Here is a 16,725-nt window from a genome sequence, read left to right as displayed (position 1 = left end):
CCTGGGCCACCTGGAGCTCCTGGCGAAGGAGCCGTGTCCAAGCCCTTAGATCCGCCGGCTCCCCCTGGCCCGCCCGGTCCGCCAGGTCCTCCCGGCCCGCCTGGACCGCCAGGTGAGCCAGGAGCCGGAGCTGCATCCGCTCCACCAGGTCCGCCAGGTCCGCCGGGACCACCAGGGCCACCGGGGCCACCGGGACCACCAGCGCCGGCCAGAAGTCCAGTCAGGTCGATAGCCCCAGGGATGCCGGAGACTCCAGGGCCTCCAGGACCACCGGCACCGCCCGGGCCGCCGGGCCCGCCGGCTGCGCTAGGAGCACCAGGAGCATCAGCACCAGGACCGCCCGGGCCACCCGCGCCTCCAGGTCCTCCCGGACCGCCGGGTCCTGCGGATGGTGCAGGAACGCCACCAGGCGAGCACGAGCACTTGGTGGGTTCTTGACTCAGCTTCGAGGGGTCGAGGCCAGCGGCTGCGCCGGTTGGGCCACCTGGACCACCTGGGCCGCCTGGACCGCCAGCACCTCCGGGGCCGCCAGCGCCACCCACGGCCTCAGGAGCACCGACAGCAGGTCCAGCAGGGACTCCAGCTCCACCCGCGCCACCTGGCCCACCCGCGCCCCCAGCGCCGCCGGGTCCGCCAGCGCCAGGAGCTGGCATACCAACGTCCTTGGGGTCGGGAGTAGGGGCAGCGCCGGGGCCGCCAGGTCCACCTTCTCCTCCTGGTCCTCCAGGGCCACCGGGGCCACCGGGGCCACTGGGCGTGCCAGGTGCTTCAGCTCCAGCGCCGCCAGGACCTCCGGCACCGCCCGGACCTCCTGGTCCACCGGGTCCGCCGGGTCCGTTGGGCCCGAGGCCCTTGGTTGCTCCAGGGCCACCGGCACCACCGGCACCGCCAGCACCACCAGCGCCTCCCGAGCCGCCGGGAGCGCCTGGGGCAGAGGGCGTGTCGGGCTTATCTGCACCTCCGGGACCTCCGGGGCCGCCAGGCCCGCCAGGGCCACCAGGGCCACCAGCACCAGGAGCAGGAGCCGGGCCGTTCTGACCGTCGATGACGATTTCGGAGCCATTTGGCGGCATGCTGCCGCCAGGCTTGGAGTCCTTGCAGTCTTTGTCTTTGCCCTTGCCCTTTCCTTTCCCCTTGCCCTTGCCCTTTCCTTTCTTCCCCTTCTTCTTCTCCTTCTTGCCATGCTTTCCCCCCTTCTTCTTGTCCTTCTTGCCCTTGCCTTTTGGTTTTTGACCGGGGCTGCCTGCCGGATCATCACCTCCCGGGCCTGTGTTTTGAGGCACGGCACCCTCTTGGGGTGCTGGCGGCATGACCTGCGTCTTCGTCTTCTCGGCGCCAGTCTTGCCCCCTGCGGCCCCTACCATCTTGAGGATCTCGGCGAGATCCGGCCCCCCTGCCGGTGCGGGCTGCCCGCCTGGCGCTGGGGCTGGCGCACCGGGAGCTTGCGCGCCTGATGGCTGGGAAGGGATGGGTAGTGAGTGCACTGCTGCTGCGAGCAGGGCGACTGTGACCGCCAACCTCATGGTGGCGACTGTGTTGCTGTGGGTATATGTGTGGGTGTGTGTTGTCGGATGTTATGGCTGAGAAGGCGTCCTCGGGGGTGCTGGGTTTCGGGCTTGATGTTTGACTTGGAGTATAACAAAATCACACAGAAGTGTGGATGGACATTGGCTTATCCCAAGTGATTGTTTCTCCAGTGAGGATGATGGCCTCTTTTGCAAGCTATTGCGCAAGGCTGGTGGTGATGGGGTTGTTGGGAAGTGGTTGAGTGGATGATGGAGAAACCAAAAGGGAAGGCTGATGTGAAGCGGTCCGAGGCGTGGTGTTTTAACAACATCAAGTCTCCGAACCTTCCATAGCCATCCCAGACCTATCCACCCCCCAGCTTGCTGATAGCAGCATGGAGTAGGGAGACCACCCATACCAATGCTGAGGGCGCGTTTGCATCGCCATGCTGAAAGGGCAGACGCGACCGGGCGGCACGTCATACAGTCAGAGGAGTTATGCATTTCAAGGACAGAAAGCAAGCATTCTCCAATTGCGTCGAGTGCAATACCGCGCTTACGGTGTTGGCTGTGTGTTTTTGGTAGAGCCGGGGTTGCTGTGTTTGCTGTGTTTTGTTGTTGCAGGGCTGAAGAGCCGCGGGTTTACTACGGGCACGCTGATGAGCAAGGGACCCACACAGCCCGTTGGTTGAATTGGGCACAGCACCAAACAGCGATGTGCGTGCGGCGTCCAGCGCAGTCCAATCCTCAATGCCGGGCGCTCGAACCACCGCAGTGCTCAATTTTAGCACCCACGCGCTCCTCTAAATACAACCTGTGCGTTGATGCAGAATTCACATTCATATCTCTCGATGGGCGGTTAATCGCGAAAACTATAGGTCGCAGAATCGGAACGACGTTGGTTTACGCGCAAGAAAACTAAAAGGCAGCCGGCAACGGCAAGTACAATCCGAGAATAAAGGTTGGTGCACAACCATGACCGAGGCCAGAAGGCAGGCGGCAGTCTCGTGCTTTTAGGGGGTCTGCTTACTCCGCCCCTTGTGCTCAGCCGCACCCAGCTTACTCCCCACCAACCATGGCTGTTACAGTGAGCAGGCCCCAGACAAAACCCATGTCTGATGGTGCCGAGTTTGGGGACTCGTGCCGCATTCTCAACTCCGACCGGATCTGGTGTGCTGGCTCGGCTTGGGCTGCTCGACCGGGCCGATGACTTTGCACGAACCGTAAGGAGCCGGGAAGGCTCTACTACACTACCAAGAGGGAAGGGCTGTGCCACCTCCAGATGATCCTCCCCCATCACTGCCAGCTCCCAAATAACAACAGCCAGTAGCGGGGCTTGTAATCGAAGTTATGCTCCGCGACTGCTCCTCTCCTCGAGATTAGAGTGTGCGTTACACTCCGCGCGTGAGATGCTGAGTAGTTGACGGACGTGTGGCGGGATACCAGGGGCGTAAAAAAACCAACGTTTCACACGACGACGCCAGCTTTCATGTTGGCATCGGGCAAAAGGAAATGTTCTCGACAACGACAAGATTCGAACTTGTGCGGCCGAAGCCATTAGATCGCCCGACACCTGGAAGCAGGTGCACGATTCGAGTCTAACCCATTAACCACTCTGGCACGTTGCCTGCTGCGAACATGGTGGAGAACATGGCAGTTGTTGCAGTGAAAACGTCCCCAACCCTCATCATTGGCGAGGGGTCCAGATAGTTAGCCCTGGCGGCACCTCCCCAGCCAAATACTGCCACTAACTAATATCGAATCGAAATGAATAAGTTGGTGTTATTCGAATTTAACCCATTAAATACGCACATTTAATGTAATTTTTTGTCGTACGCTTAACGTAGGCAATCTTTACGGCGGATAGCAAAGGAGCGTGACAAATACCAATATTAGTCCTCAGTGGCTGCTCTGACCGCAACCACTCCACCAGGACATCTGGTGCAGTGACCCACTGAAGGGTGTGTCGTATAGGGGTTAGTACACTTCGTTGTGGCCGAAGAAACGCAAGTTCGAGTCTTGCCACGCCCAGAACTTTTTGCCCCTCTTGCGTTTATTTCCTCCAATTTTGTGCTTGTTTTCCCCGCCTTTCTAGCCTCGCGCTTTTTGCACTCGCACCCTGAGAATTTCAACGTCTCTCGTTTCCCGGACTTTGTGTTCTACGAGAATGCTAGGTAAAGCTCATGGCCCCGCCCGTTTTCTAGGATTCTAGTCGCCTAAGAAACCTCCAATAACCAGCCATCCGCCTGCTTCTCTCCGTCCGCCGTCGAGCCTCCCCACATAAAGACCCCCTTGCCCCCGAGGCACGGCGTCGCTCCAAAGAATGCAATCGGACCCGGGTGCGCCTTGCCCTCGTGCCCCAGCATCTCGGTCGGAACGATCTCGACCTCGGACCACGTCAGCGACTCTGACGCGACGCCCGGCAGCTTCTCGCGGATGGCATCCTTGATCGACGATGGCGTGAAGGCGCTGGACGGCAGCTGCAGCGACCACACGTCCGGCTGGAACTCCTGGCCCGCTTTCGCCTCCGCGGTCGTGGCCCCGAACATGTATATCAAGTGTCCCCGGCCGTAGCCAGTCGACACCGGCACGAGCGCCCCGCCGTCGCGCACCTTGGGCCCCGGGGCGAGCGGGTTCGACGGGAAGTCGACGCGCTCCCAACGCAGCGTCTTCTCGCGCTCATCGGCGGACCTGCCCAGCTTGAGAAAGTGCACCGTGGCGCCGAGCGACGAGCTGCTCCCCTCGATTCCCGGGTCAGTCGAGACGACGAAGAGGGTGCCGTCCGAGAAGGCGACGTTGGCCGCGTCGGGCGACGCGACGGGCGCCGGCGGCAGCTCCATCCATGCCAGGGTGTTGAAGTCGTACAGCCACGTCTCGGCGCTGGGGCCGGCGGCGGTGCGGCCGCCGTGCAGCACGAGCACGTCCTGGCCCTCGTCGACGAAGAGGGCGTGTCCCCAGCGCGGGGCGAGCGACGCACCGATCTGCACCGACGCGTGGATGCGCGCCCACTTGAGGCTGCCCGCGTCCCACAGCCAGATGGTGGCGGCGTCCTCGACGGCCATCTTGTCGGGCGGGGCGGCGCCCGACGCGTTCACGCCGCCGTGCACGAGCAGATAGTTGCCCCTCGCCGCCGCCGCGTGGCGCGTGCGGGGCCTGGGGACGAGGAGCTCGCCCGTCGTGGCGTCTTTGAGCGGGAACGCGGGGTAGCGGTCGTGGCTTCGCTGCGCCGGTGCCGTGTCGTAGGCGTCTTGGGCCGAGTGAACGGCGGTGGTGTCGTCGCGGGGACCGCTGGACAGCGTGACGGCGTGCACATCCGTGTTACAGAGCTGGCCGCCGGCCTCCTCGCCGCCGAAGATGTATGCTCTGTCGCCAATCACGGTGACGGTATGGTGGGATCGTGCGAGGCTTGATCTGGCCGGGCGAGCCACGGTTGTGGTCAGCAAACGGCATGCCTGAATCCTGTACACTCTGGGAGTGTGTCGACATCTCGGGCGGCAATACCGTCGCGGCCAGGACTCACAAAGTGTCTTGCTCCAGCGGCACCGTGACCTGGCTGAGCGTGCCCTTGAGGGGGCCTGTGGGCTTGGCCACTGCCACAGCAGCGGCCGCTTCGACGCCCGTCATGACGACCTGCTCGGCTGCTATCGCGCCTGCTGCGATCTCTGCCATTATTGCTATGATGACCGTGTAGGTCCAAAGTGCTGCTGAGTGACGGGGACTTTGTTTTTGATGTGAAGACGGATGCAAATGGCTGCGTCTCAGATGGTGGCTACAGCCCAGAAGGACACGATTGGCGGTCTTTCAAGGGACAATCCTCTCGGCCAACCCACTTGGATCCAGGAGGTGCGAACGGAGGCCGATCGATCCCGATGACGTAGTGGGCGTGAAGCCATGTTCAACACCACGTGACCAGGTGTATCCCCTTCCTTTCACCAATTCACACACATTCTAAAAAAGTGGTTTGTTTGGCCAAGTGATTTAGTATACTAGGATTTAATATCAGGGTCGTAGGTATTCAAGCAGGCAACTACAGTGTTGTTGCGTCGCCAATATATCTCTCCTTCAGTATTCCCGTCGCCCCGCCAAGCACATTCCGAAGAAACAACAGCACCAAGCTTGTTGTTCTTTATCCGGAAAAAAAGATAGGTAGAAGCGAAAATCACAATATCTACTACATCCCGAGAGGTACGCTCCTTCCCTGCGACTCGAGACCCGAAAGTCGCTTCCACTCCATTTCCACAAGATCTTCATCCGAGTTGCTCGAACCTAGGTAGGAAGTGGCTCGGCCGTAATCCCCAGATCTTCCCCAGATCTGTCGCCAATTTGGCAGGGATGGCTGCGTGGTAGTAACAAGGACAATGTGCACTGATGCGATCATCTACGAAAGGCTGGGGCCGACCACTGTTAAACGGCATAAAGTCGGAAGAGGGTGAATATCCCGGCCGACGGCACTCTCGAGAAATTCTCGGATGGGACTGTAGCACAGACGCGGTGGACACGGAACGCCATGTCAAACACTGGAGCAATAACGAGCTCGTCGAGACGGCCCTTTATAGCCATCTGCTTGAGTGCGGGCCTGGGTTGCGGTTCCCACCATCGCTGGAGAGCAATGGTTTGCCTGCATCGCCACTGCTCGTAGAGATAGGAGCCCTCTGTTCAACAGGGGTTAGGATTTGGGGCGACCGAGGGACGGGCTCTGCGATGGCGAAGTCATGGTTGAAGATGAGCGACAAGGACGTACCAAAGACGGGATTTTCCCGCACAGAATGCTAAACCTCCCACATCAAAAGCCAGACAAAAACACAGTCTGCACCATTTGAACTTTGGCCGGCGCCACTAGCGAAGTTACCATGATGGAGTAAACGAAACTCCGGCCTCAGAGGCTAAATCCACAGCACAACTGTTATCAGGTGAGAGAGGTCGTAGCGGAGATAGGATAGCTGTGTATACTATATGACCGAGTTTCCTGTGCAGTTTGGGTGTGATGGAGGAGAAGTGTCAGTCCAATTTAGCAGTTCATTTCGAAGAAATCATGGCACATATTCAGCGTATAAAAGTCCTCGACGGCATCGCCGTCAACCTGTGGAGCGACAAGCCGACCGAGATCGTGCTGGGACTTTTCCTTAGCACATTGAGAACGAAGGACAACGAGCGGCTCTGCCGCGAGCTGAACATCGTCGCTCGCGTCGCGATTTACCGCGAGGGCGACCCCATCCCCTGGAGCCCCCCCACCCGCAGCGGTAGCACGGGGGTGGTCGGCCAGACAGAGGAGAGCAGCAGCAAGCTCCTGTGCATACCCGTCTACGACCAGCGGTCCACCAACCTCCTCGAGCACTTCCCGTCCATATGCCACTTCATAAACAAGCACGCCGACGTGCCGTCGTCCCTGGACGAGCTGGCGTCGAAGCTGGGCGCCGCCGACGCCAAGGCTGGCGCGACAAAAGATGCGGTGAACGGCGGAGACGGCAGCCAAGAAAGCAAGAGGCCGCGGGCCGTGCTGGTGCACTGCGTGATGGGGATCTCGCGGAGCGCGACGGCGGTGGCGGCCTTTCTCATGCACCAGTACGGCATGTCGCGGGACCAGGCCCTCGGGCACATCGCCAAAAGACGCCCGCAGATAAACCCAAACGGCGCCTTTCAGAAGCAGCTCCTGGACTGGCATGATAAGATGAGGAGGGTTCGAGAATTCGGCAAGCCCAAGCCGGCGGTCCAAGTGCTGGAGCGTTGGAAGAGGGCTTTGCCCTTTTTCGAGAAGGATTTCGAGGCCGATTCCGAGCACCCTTTCCGGGATAACGTGGAGCACGAAGGAGTATTCCCATTCGAACTTTAGGGCGCCGTCGACACGGGAGGCCCCTGGGCCAATGAACGAGGGACAGGGATATACACAGAGTATGGTGCTGGGATGGATGTGTATTTTGGAAGGGATGGCGCCAAGCAGCCGGGGTCACAGTAGCTGCAGTGAATGACTTGGGGATGCACCTTTGTACCTAGGGAATCCGGGGCAAATTGGGGACTTCCGGAGGCAGCCCAGTACAAGTAAAAAGTCACGCCCACACATACCAAGGTTTGGCAACTGAGCAGATGGCAAATCTATCAGCATTTTATTCATGATTCCATGCCGCTGGCGGCATTCGCTTCTATGTATGTGTTCTACGCTAAGGCAAGATTTCGACTGGAAGTCGAGCGAAAAAAACAACAACGCACAACCAGACCCAAAATGAGGGCCAAAATTCACAGCACAGGAGAGGAGTGTACGAGGGAGGGAGGAAAAGCGACGTCACCGCCTTCCCGACAGCAACAAGGGAACAAATACCGTTTGCAACTCCGAAAAATCAGATCTTTTGCAGCAGCCTCCTCCCGCCGTACGCGTACCTGGCGGCGACGAAAAAGAGCACACCGACGCCCATGGTGAGGCCGCAGAACAGCTGCAGGCCCAGGTACGAGCCGCCCATGGCGCTAACGAGGGCGCCGGCGATGGGCGGCCCCGTCAGGGCGCCGAAGGACTGGATGCCGTACGCCAGGCCCGTGCGGACGCCGATCTTGCGGATGTCGCTGATCTGCGCGATCAGCGTCGGCGACATGCTGATGAAGCCGCCCGAGACGAAGCCGAAGATGACGGCGTAGGCGACGATGCCGGCCGTCGTGGCGCCGGGGATCCAGAGCGCCAGCGTGAAGACGGCCGAGAGGCCCGTGATGACGACCATGACGTTGAAGCGGCCCAGCCGGTCGGCCGCGAGCCCGGGCAGGATGCGGCCGAAGATGCTGACGGCGTTGATGATGGGGAGCAGGTACGGCGTCAGGGCCGGGTCCATGCCGGCGTGGCGGGCCTGCAGGATGATGAAGGTGAAGGGTAGGAACATGCCCCAGAAGAAGAGGAAGCTCCCGACCAGGATCAGCCGGTACACGGGGTCCTTGAAGCCGTCGAGGTACTCGGACACGGCGAGGGGCTTGGGCTGGGGAGGGAGGCGCGACTTGACCGTCGCGATGGTGACGCTGAGGAGGGCGAGGACGATGAAGGCGAGGACGCGCATGGTCCAGGGGAAGCCGATGCGGGGGATGAGGTTGAAGATCATGATGGGCAGGACGGTGCCGGCCAGGGACGAGCCGGCGGCCACGATGCCGAAGGCGGCGGCGCGGCGGCGGAAGAACCACGACGTGACGGCGGGCAGGCACGCGTTGAAGACGGCGCTGGAACCGATCGACGACACGATGCCCTGGGCGAGCAGGAACTGCCAGAATTCGGTACAGAGGCTCGTCATCATCAGGCCGAAGACGTACGTCAGGGTGCCGCCGATCAGGAGCGGGCGGGGGCCGTACACGTCGAACAGGCGGCCGAAGACGACGCCGCCGCCGACCATGCCGAACACCTGCAGCGAGCTGATCCACGCCACCGTCGACTGGCCGTGCGCCCGCAGCGGGCCGTCGACGTAGTAGGTCTGGAAGACGCCGACGCAGTTGATGACGCCAAAGGTGCAGAAGAGGCCGCACGCGCCGCCAAACACCACCGTCCACGCCTCGCGCCCGCCGTCGGGGAAGTCGCTCGGGTGGAAGCCCGAGCCGGGCTGCGGGCCTGCCGGGGCGGCCGCACCGGCGGCGGGGGTGGACAGGTCTTCCTTGGACGAGAGCGATGGGGGTGTCTCGATGTCGCGCTTTTTCTCTTCTATCCTCTCGGAACCGGTGACGTTTCCGGGGTCTTGCGGGACGGGAGTGTTCCTCCCCTCGAACGTCGATACGTCCATCTCACTGGCGCTTGTGTGGGATCTCGCCATTGTGTACTACCGCCGGGGGATCTTCTGGAAGCGCGACAGGCTGTCAAAAAGGAGGCGGAATCGGTAGGAGGATGTTGGTGATGGCCCCCTGATTGGCAAGGTCGCTAATAGCTTCACAGGATGGTCGGTTCGGATAAGGAAAAGCTTCATGTGCGGCTCAAAAATGCCCAGAAGCTAGACGGCCAAGGATAGATGGGCGGCCCGTCTACTAATAAAGGACCTTCGTCCGCATCTCACGCAGGGTGTGGGGGCCGCGTCCAGGCCTGCCCATAATCTAACGGTTGGGTGTGGCAAACAGGCTACTCCAAGCACCGATATCCCCGACTCTCCTTTTGACGAAAAGCCGCCCTTGCATGGAGCCTAACGGGCCCTCTCGCGTCTCGGCCGCATGCGTTCTCGGGCTCTGCCACGCCGTGCTCTTGTCAAGCGCGGTGCCGCCTGCCAGGGATGCGGTACATACCTCCAGGCTGGTATACGACTCACCGGGGAGATTGGTGATCACGGACCCAGCGGAAGTGGGCTGCCCAACGGACCCCCCAGGCTGAGGGTTTCATAGCTTGGTGGGATTGCGCCAAGCGATTGAGCCTGGTTGCGCAGTCTCCCGTTTGGGGGCCCTTGGACTCCTGGGTGTGTGTCGCCGGGTATGTGCGGGGTTCGCGAGTACCGGTTAAAGGCGAGGCGCGAAGCGCGAAGCCAGCCATGTCCATCCACGTGAGGATGACACCATCCATCAATGGGACATGAACGAAACTGATTCATGAAGCTAGGGGACGGTGCCATGACCAACAACATTCTTAGGGAATAAGAAGCGCACGTTTTATCACTCACGGGACTCTACATACCCCCTGCCGGCTTTAGTGGTCTGGGGCAGGCGCACGCAAGGCCGAGTCTCGCATTTCGTGCTGTCTTCTTGATGTTTGCCATTTCTACATGGCCAGTGATATTGCGTTGCAGAGGTCTTCTTTGGGACGAATCCTCTAGACTGTATGCAACAGTGCTTTAAATTCCTTATACTGCGCTTTTTTTATTCCTTCAATGTCTCCCCACTTGTGATCCGGCTGGTGCCGCTGGCAAATGTCGGGAATACTTGGACAAAGGATGAGTGGGCTATTCAATCAATGGTCCCTGGCAAATCCTGCATTTAGTAGCCGATTTCCGAGAGCCTTACAAAGCCGAGAATCATAGGCCGTTCGGATCCTAGTCTCCGCATCGGCAAGGAATCATTCCGGGGAATTTAGCGCCCGCTGGTGTCAACAATCGAGCGTCCAAAAGCATAAGCACTCGGAGCCGAGCTCATGTTATGTATGCACATAGCAAGTTGCTGATGAGAGAAACACATGGGTGCCCCAATTAAAGGTCTGACAGCCTTCCTAGTGGGCTGAAGTTGAGTCACCCCGCCTCTCCCCAAAAGTCGGCAGTCAATCGACGGGAAGCGCAGCAGCCGCCGGCGGTCGATGTTTCAGCAGACTGGTCCTTGGATTCGAGAAACAAAGACCACGGTAGTGTCCATGCCGATTCTAGCCCCTTCCTCGTTTGTTATTCCTTTCTCTCCCGTATCACTTAACCCCTAGGGATTCGAGCGGCCCCTGGCGCCGTGCCACTCGTCAGTACGAATGCGCGCAGAACCCCGGACGCCGGCCAGCTGCAGGCGATGCCCTGCACCCAACACTGTAGTCCAGGCCGTCGACAGTCGAGGTGAGCTGGTCGACCCGAGGGGCAGCCTCCCGACCGGATCAGGTGCAGAAACCGCTGCCAGGCCATGTACATCTTTTTATCGTCATAGGCACTACCCTCAAGCGATACAGCATCCGTATCATGTTGGTTAGGTGCCGTACCCATGGGCGACCTGGCCGCGAGGGCAGCATACTGCGTGAGATGCCTAGTGGCTGCTGGAGGTCCTGCATCGACCCTAGGTGGCTCTGCCGTATAGTCTTCATCAACAAATTTATCGTCATTAAACCCACTGGTCTCTCCCATGTTTCTTGAGTGGGAGAGCGGAGGCATCGTCGCGGCCAAGGTCCATCGGGTCGGCCTAGATACTGCCCCCATTCCTCCGCGAACGGAAGCTGATCCTGTTCTGATTCCAAAGAATCGGGCATTCATCGGTAAGGGTCAGCGTGCGGGCTGGCGCAGTTACAAGGGCAGCCGAGAGGGTGCCCCCTCAGGCGAAACCCACACACTGATAGATGATGATGAATATGACCTCCTTTACCAGTACTGTTTGTTTGTTTGCTTCTTATATCTCGAGATCGAAGCCTATCCACAGTATACAATCATTTCCTCCATTGCGTGCGCGACTTCTCAGCGAAGAAGGTCCCTTGCCAAGCCCCGGTCTGCCCCGGATGATGCCTTTTTTGTGACAATATCTGTGTAATTACCTGATAGAGCTTAAAGACTACGGTGACGCCTTGGCCGATGCGGAGGTTGGTGATACCAGCGCCAGTGAGACATGCCGTGTGGGCGGGTGTGTTAACCAGCTGGACTGGCAGGGAGCCGGCAGTGGCGAGACGCGCACGATGGATGCTTTTGGGCCGCGAGGGGCTCGTCAGAAGCTTCCTTTAGACCAGTTTCCCAGGCACGGCCTCCTCCTCCGGCGCTACACGGTTTCGTGGTATTCTCCCAGCCCCGACGCGCTCGTAGGCCGGGATGTCGCCGATGGAGCGACCCGCCGGCAACACCAGCAGGACTTCGACCTCAACGCCCCGGAATATCTTCAGTAACATGGCTGGAAAACTTGGGTCGCCCAGAACAACAGCTGTCCCACTGATCAATACAACGCCGGCGGTCACAGTCAGTAAGTCCCCAGCTAGAACACCGTCCCTCCTTTGGGGACGTTGGATCACCCACCTGGTCATGAACATGGACCCAGATGTCCAAGGTGCTGCACTCCTCGCATACGTCGTCGGGGGTGGTCGGGAATAGATCAGGGAGGTTTTCCCGCGGGATCCCTCTAATGATCCTTGAGGCGAAGTCGTCGTCGTAATGATGACCCCAGGTGCTCGCAGAAGTCGTAGTATCTGCCTCCAACGCCAACTCTTTACGGTTTAAATGGTCCACTCGATCCTGGTTATGATACCCATGGATCCGTAATACCACCACTCCCATGAAAGATTGCCGCTGGCCATGGTCAATCTGCAGTTTGGGCACTGGTGCAGATTGGCATCTCGGCTAAGAAATTGGCAACGAGAGCATTTGAATACGTAAGGGTTCGTTATTTGTTGGTATCTTTGATGCTCCAACTCGTAGTGGTTCAATAGCTGCCGTAAGGACACAGTACGGCGGAGGAACCTGCCCGGCACAGTTGAGGCGTCTGAGAAGGAGGCCACGGAGCTGTTATGGCTTTCGCCTTGACACTCCCACAGCTTTGTGTTGTTATTGATCAGCCGGCCGATGGGGAAGGCGATAGGCTGCTGTGTGAAGTCTCGGCCGCGGCTGGGTGCCTCGGCAATGAACTCGTCCGGGTTAGATACACCTGTTCCCTTGCGTCCTCGAGCTGCTGCTTGAGCATGGCGTTCTCTTTTTTGGTTTGCTCTACTTCTCGCTGGGCCTCGCGGAGCTTATCCTGTTGGCGTTCGGCCCCCTCCTTGTTCTTGCGGGTTATAGCCGAGATTCTGCTAACGAGCGATCGGACCGACGGAGGCCTGGCCGCTAAGCCGGGGCCCCCTTGTCCGCCCTCTCTCGTGTGAGAACTGGACGCCAGTTCCGACACTGGAGGCGATCCCTCCGGGGTGCCCCATTCAATATGCCCATGGAACTCAGTTGGGAGTGGGAGGTTCTCGAGCATCTTTTACCGCCAGGCGCCGCTCGACTGCTGGGAGGTGGTATCTTGCACGTTGCCCGTAGTGCATGAGTCGCTCTCCTCGCCCTCGAATTTTTCATCCACGAGTGACATCAATGAAAGAGAGAGAAGCATGATGGTCTCGAGATGATCTGCAACATGTCTGGAGAGATCTTGCATCTGAGGACCAGAGCATGTTTTCCCCAGTGACTCGTGTGTGCTTCTGGGCGGGTCGTTCGCTCTTGCCTCTACCGCGTTTGTCGGAATGGGGGTAAATCTGCAAAGAAGACATGCAGATATTGGTCTCGGCAGGTTGGTTGTGTAGTTGTCGACCAGCCTGGATAGATGCGCGGGATCTTGAGGCGTATTATTCTCTTCAGCGAGAATCGCCTGTTTGGCACGGCTCCCCGATGATATATCCTCCGTAGAAGGCTCTGCTAATAGCTTTTGCAGCTCTGAGGGAGTCAAGTGGACGTGGTACACTGCGATATGGTCTTGCAGTTCCTGCTTGCTGGAAAACGCATAAGTTGACGCACTGTCATGGAGTCCCTGGCATAGCCACTGGGATCCCTGATGGACAAGATCTGGCCAGGTTTCCGAATGGAGACCTGCTTGCCCGTGTCCTCCTTCACCGCGGAGATGTCTGTTCCACTCTTGGTATGAGGAGAATGCGGGCCGCTCAGCTGCGCAGCTCTCCGCAAGGCAGACATAGGGATGAAGGTCGTGTCTGTAGTGGCGTCTGGTTAAGGGTCGGAGGAAGATTAGAACATGTTTAGATATTGGTCCCATCGGCCAAACGCGAAACCGCCAAATATAAACATACCTTCCTGCAGAGGTCCAGACACAGCTACCGCCCGCCCTCTCTTTGATCCACAACGGATTCATCTTCTGCAGGCACCATTCGCATTTGCGCACACCGTCATTTATTTGAGGCACATCTGGTGCGTACGATACGGTCCCGTGTTATACGTATCACGCCGAGGTCACGTCACCAGGAGCGGGGTGATTTTTACCTGGCTGGCCTGTGCTGCCACACCTCCTGGCCTCCCTTGTGGGGCGAGCTCGAGGACAAGGTCAGGAGCAGCAGCATGGGCGGCGGCTGGGCGGGCGTGAGGGAGAAGCGGTTCGGGCGGCGGGAGATGACGCCCGAGAGGAATGAGGTGGAGGTCATCTCGGGCCTCGGGACCGGAGCCCTCATGCAGCTGTTGAGGACGCCACCCTTGGGCCATATTTATTGGTTGCAACACTTCGGGACCTAACAGAAGAGAATTGGCGCCCTGTTTTGGGGCGGAGAGCGCGGCAATCCATAAACCCAAAAATAAGCCATGTTCCAGCACACTCGTGGCCGGCCAATCCGCAATCAATACCGTCCTTGGGCTTGTTTTTCGGGCGTTGGGCAATCGGGGCTGCCCTACCATTGTGCTCCCATCGACAGTCACCCCAAAAACCCGTTCACATGGAGCCTAGGAAACGGCTCCACCCTGGCCATCGATTGGTTCGAGTTCCCTTGCCCCCCGCGGCAGGCCCTCAACCTGATGGGAGGCATTAACTCCCGGGACCCGGATGTGTATGCCTACGAAGACCTCGGCGTCGCAGTGCACGCGACGGCCATTGGCGCCCCGGTCGGCGTGTACGGGGCCTCGACGAGCATTTCCACGGCAGGGATGGATCAAACCGTATCGCGGCTCGGCCGTGCGTACGGGTCGGACGTGCTTTCCACCACGCAATGCGTCCGAACCATGGTCGCAAATCCAGTATCCTGCCGCGCCGAGGGGGAGTTTGGCTTTGACGACAAGGGGGCCATCTTCGTTCGGTCGCGCGACGGGTTTTGTAGCGTTTCTAATACGAACGGGAGCGAATGCAGCGGGGACATTGCTATGATCAGCGGTCTCTGTTCCTTTCCGGAAATCAGACGAGCAACTATTCTCCTCGGCGCCAGGCGCAATTACAGGGACATTTTGGCCGGGACAATCGGGGAACCGTCCGCCAACGGAGGAAATATCACTGTTACCTGCACCGTGGACGCGCGGGACGTGTTCCGCTATCGAAACGTTACGCTCAACTTTCGCGACGCCGAGGGGATCGCCAAGACGAATCTGGGACGGCAGCTTAGCGGGTCAACCGAGGACTGCGGGGCGTTCCGTACTGAAGACAACGTCGCGCTTCTAGCCATGGCCTCGATCGCGAGCAAGCAGAGCCTTTCCCAGTGCGCAGCCAGTGGCTTCTTCGACGCGATCAACCAGTTCACCACCGATACACGGAGGACCGACCAGAGGTCAAGGGGGCCGCCCTTTGCCTTTTCCAATTCTCGGAATGCTCTGGAGGACGTCCTCGGGCTAACGACCGCGCTCGTCACCACACGGTTTAACGGTACGCCGATTGAGGTACCCGCTACCGCGACCGTCGCGGTTTCGCGTGTTGGGAGCGGCGAGGCGTTCGGGCTGGTGTATCTGGTTCCGCATTTGTTTGCTGCGGCCGTCTTGATCGCTCTGATGGCGACGAATATGCGAGGAAACACAAAAGTAACCGCGGCTCAGCTCAAAAACTTGCCGACGGAGCTCCTCGCTTCCTCCGCCGAAAAGCGGCCCTTGATATAAAGAAAGAAAGCCTTTGATCTATCACCTCGGCGCCTAATAAGCCTATTATTATTAGTTAGACTTTCTTCACTCCTATTTTAACTTTTAAATTTTACTGATTACATGTATCCTTTGCCTGGCCACCCATTGTTTGCTTTGCCAAATCTACCGCTTCTTTCACTTTTGCGCACTTTAACTCGTTCGAGTCCCCCATCCAAGGCGCCCACATCGCCGGGGAAAAAAAAAGTGGTTGATCGTGGGGGTGCCCGGGGGAGAAAGGCAACACTGACACCAGCGACAAAGGAACAAAGAATTGGGCGTGCATGCGCGGACCATTCCCTTCATAGTTTTCTGGGCACATTACAGGCGTACGGATTGAGCTGCCCATTCATCGGGGCAGAGGTGTATTCGGTATCAAACCTCGTGGTGATTCTGTCTTGATGGCTGTGGTTGACAGGGAGCATAGCTGTCCCCTTTGGCCAATGGGAGGCCAGAACCTGGCTTATTTGGGTAATACAGGGGATGTTGCGCCCACCCGCCCGCTTTTCCGCTTTGTGGTAAATCGAGGTCCAACAGCGTTACTGAAAGTTTAGGGCAATTATTCAACGCAAACCCTCGGGACGGAATTACCCAAACAGGGTGAAAAGGCCCGGACTTCGTTCCGGAATCGCTCTGGCCCTTGCCAGAGGACTGTTGTAGATGTCATTCGCGCCACCTGTGAGTACGAGCGAGGGAGCGTGGGAACAATAACTACTACGTGGCCAACATGTGGACGCGGACACATGGATGAGAACCCATTTTGGGAGTCGGGGCAGTGTCCTAGCTTGAGTTCGTCAGTACAACCGGCGACATGTCCAAGGCCCTTGCTGTTAAGGCATATCCTCAGATTTGGTGCTTGCGAAATTGCTTCTTTTCCGCGAAAAAACGTCAAGTTAATCTGCCAGGGCATTATCACTATCCAGTTCGCCGGCCCTGCCTGTCACACTGCGTTAAAGCTCAGTAGGTTAAAAAATATCAAACAAAAATACAAAACATACAACACCGAGGATTCCCCAGTGGTCACCCACCTGAGTACTAGTTCGGCCCTCACTGGTTTG

At 58.8% G+C, this 16,725-nt stretch overlaps 7 protein-coding genes and 2 non-coding genes across 9 annotated transcripts; 4 read left to right on the top strand and 5 right to left on the bottom strand.

Annotated features, from left to right (window-relative positions):
- Positions 1–220: 220 nt before the first annotated feature.
- GGTG_05561 (hypothetical protein) lies at positions 221–2,201 on the bottom strand (the record flags this gene model as incomplete). The annotated part of the gene is made up of 2 exons (XM_009223364.1): positions 543–2,201; positions 221–301 (listed from the first exon to the last, which is right to left on the bottom strand). The coding sequence occupies exons 1-2, from the start codon at positions 1,521–1,523 to the stop codon at positions 221–223; spliced, it is 1,062 nt and encodes a 353-aa protein (XP_009221628.1). The 5' UTR covers positions 1,524–2,201.
- An 823-nt stretch (positions 2,202–3,024) lies between these two features.
- GGTG_20119 lies at positions 3,025–3,133 on the bottom strand. Its single transcript has one exon. It is a non-coding gene; the product is annotated as a tRNA-Ser (tRNA).
- Positions 3,134–3,464: 331 nt separating this feature from the next.
- On the top strand, positions 3,465–3,536 carry GGTG_20118. The gene has a single exon. It is a non-coding gene; the product is annotated as a tRNA-His (tRNA).
- Positions 3,537–3,694: 158 nt separating this feature from the next.
- On the bottom strand, positions 3,695–5,302 carry GGTG_05560 (hypothetical protein). Its single transcript, XM_009223363.1, has 2 exons — positions 5,026–5,302; positions 3,695–4,916 (listed from the first exon to the last, which is right to left on the bottom strand). Exons 1-2 carry the CDS (start codon positions 5,172–5,174, stop codon positions 3,722–3,724), a joined length of 1,344 nt encoding a protein of 447 aa, XP_009221627.1. The 5' UTR covers positions 5,175–5,302; the 3' UTR covers positions 3,695–3,721.
- Positions 5,303–6,537: 1,235 nt separating this feature from the next.
- Positions 6,538–7,335, top strand: GGTG_05559 (hypothetical protein; the record flags this gene model as incomplete). Its single annotated transcript, XM_009223362.1, has 1 exon — positions 6,538–7,335. One exon carries the CDS (start codon positions 6,538–6,540, stop codon positions 7,333–7,335), a length of 798 nt encoding a protein of 265 aa, XP_009221626.1.
- A 252-nt stretch (positions 7,336–7,587) lies between these two features.
- Positions 7,588–9,450, bottom strand: GGTG_05558 (riboflavin transporter MCH5). Its single transcript, XM_009223361.1, has one exon. It carries the CDS (start codon positions 9,272–9,274, stop codon positions 7,838–7,840), a length of 1,437 nt encoding a protein of 478 aa, XP_009221625.1. The 5' UTR covers positions 9,275–9,450; the 3' UTR covers positions 7,588–7,837.
- A 1,799-nt stretch (positions 9,451–11,249) lies between these two features.
- GGTG_05557 (hypothetical protein) lies at positions 11,250–11,994 on the top strand (the record flags this gene model as incomplete). Its single annotated transcript, XM_009223360.1, has 2 exons — positions 11,250–11,493; positions 11,669–11,994. The coding sequence occupies 2 exons, from the start codon at positions 11,250–11,252 to the stop codon at positions 11,992–11,994; spliced, it is 570 nt and encodes a 189-aa protein (XP_009221624.1).
- Positions 11,454–13,058, bottom strand: GGTG_05556 (hypothetical protein; the record flags this gene model as incomplete). The annotated part of the gene is made up of 2 exons (XM_009223359.1): positions 11,454–12,037; positions 12,122–13,058. One exon carries the CDS (start codon positions 13,056–13,058, stop codon positions 12,654–12,656), a length of 405 nt encoding a protein of 134 aa, XP_009221623.1. The 3' UTR covers positions 11,454–12,037; positions 12,122–12,653.
- A 1,082-nt stretch (positions 13,059–14,140) lies between these two features.
- GGTG_05555 (hypothetical protein) lies at positions 14,141–15,765 on the top strand (the record flags this gene model as incomplete). Its single annotated transcript, XM_009223358.1, has 2 exons — positions 14,141–14,256; positions 14,488–15,765. 2 exons carry the CDS (start codon positions 14,141–14,143, stop codon positions 15,647–15,649), a joined length of 1,278 nt encoding a protein of 425 aa, XP_009221622.1. The 3' UTR covers positions 15,650–15,765.
- Positions 15,766–16,725: the final 960 nt, after the last annotated feature.

This window comes from Gaeumannomyces tritici (genome assembly GCF_000145635.1).
Source record: "Gaeumannomyces tritici R3-111a-1 unplaced genomic scaffold supercont2.3, whole genome shotgun sequence".
NCBI lineage: Eukaryota > Fungi > Ascomycota > Sordariomycetes > Magnaporthales > Magnaporthaceae > Gaeumannomyces > Gaeumannomyces tritici.
The sequence above is the reverse complement of the archived record's forward strand: the minus strand, read 5'-3'. Positions and strand labels throughout refer to the sequence as shown.

Excerpts from the sequence above, each read along its gene's own strand:
- GGTG_05560 (XM_009223363.1), bottom strand. The coding sequence starts at position 5,174 with ATGGCAGAGATCGCAGCAGGCGCGATAGCAGCCGAGCAGGTCGTCATG. Across the intron at positions 4,917-5,025 it reads CCGCTGGAGCAAGACACTTT|ATCAAGCCTCGCACGATCCC; the intron begins GTGAGTCCTGGC and ends TCGCCCGGCCAG.
- GGTG_05558 (XM_009223361.1), bottom strand. The coding sequence starts at position 9,274 with ATGGCGAGATCCCACACAAGCGCCAGTGAGATGGACGTATCGACGTTC.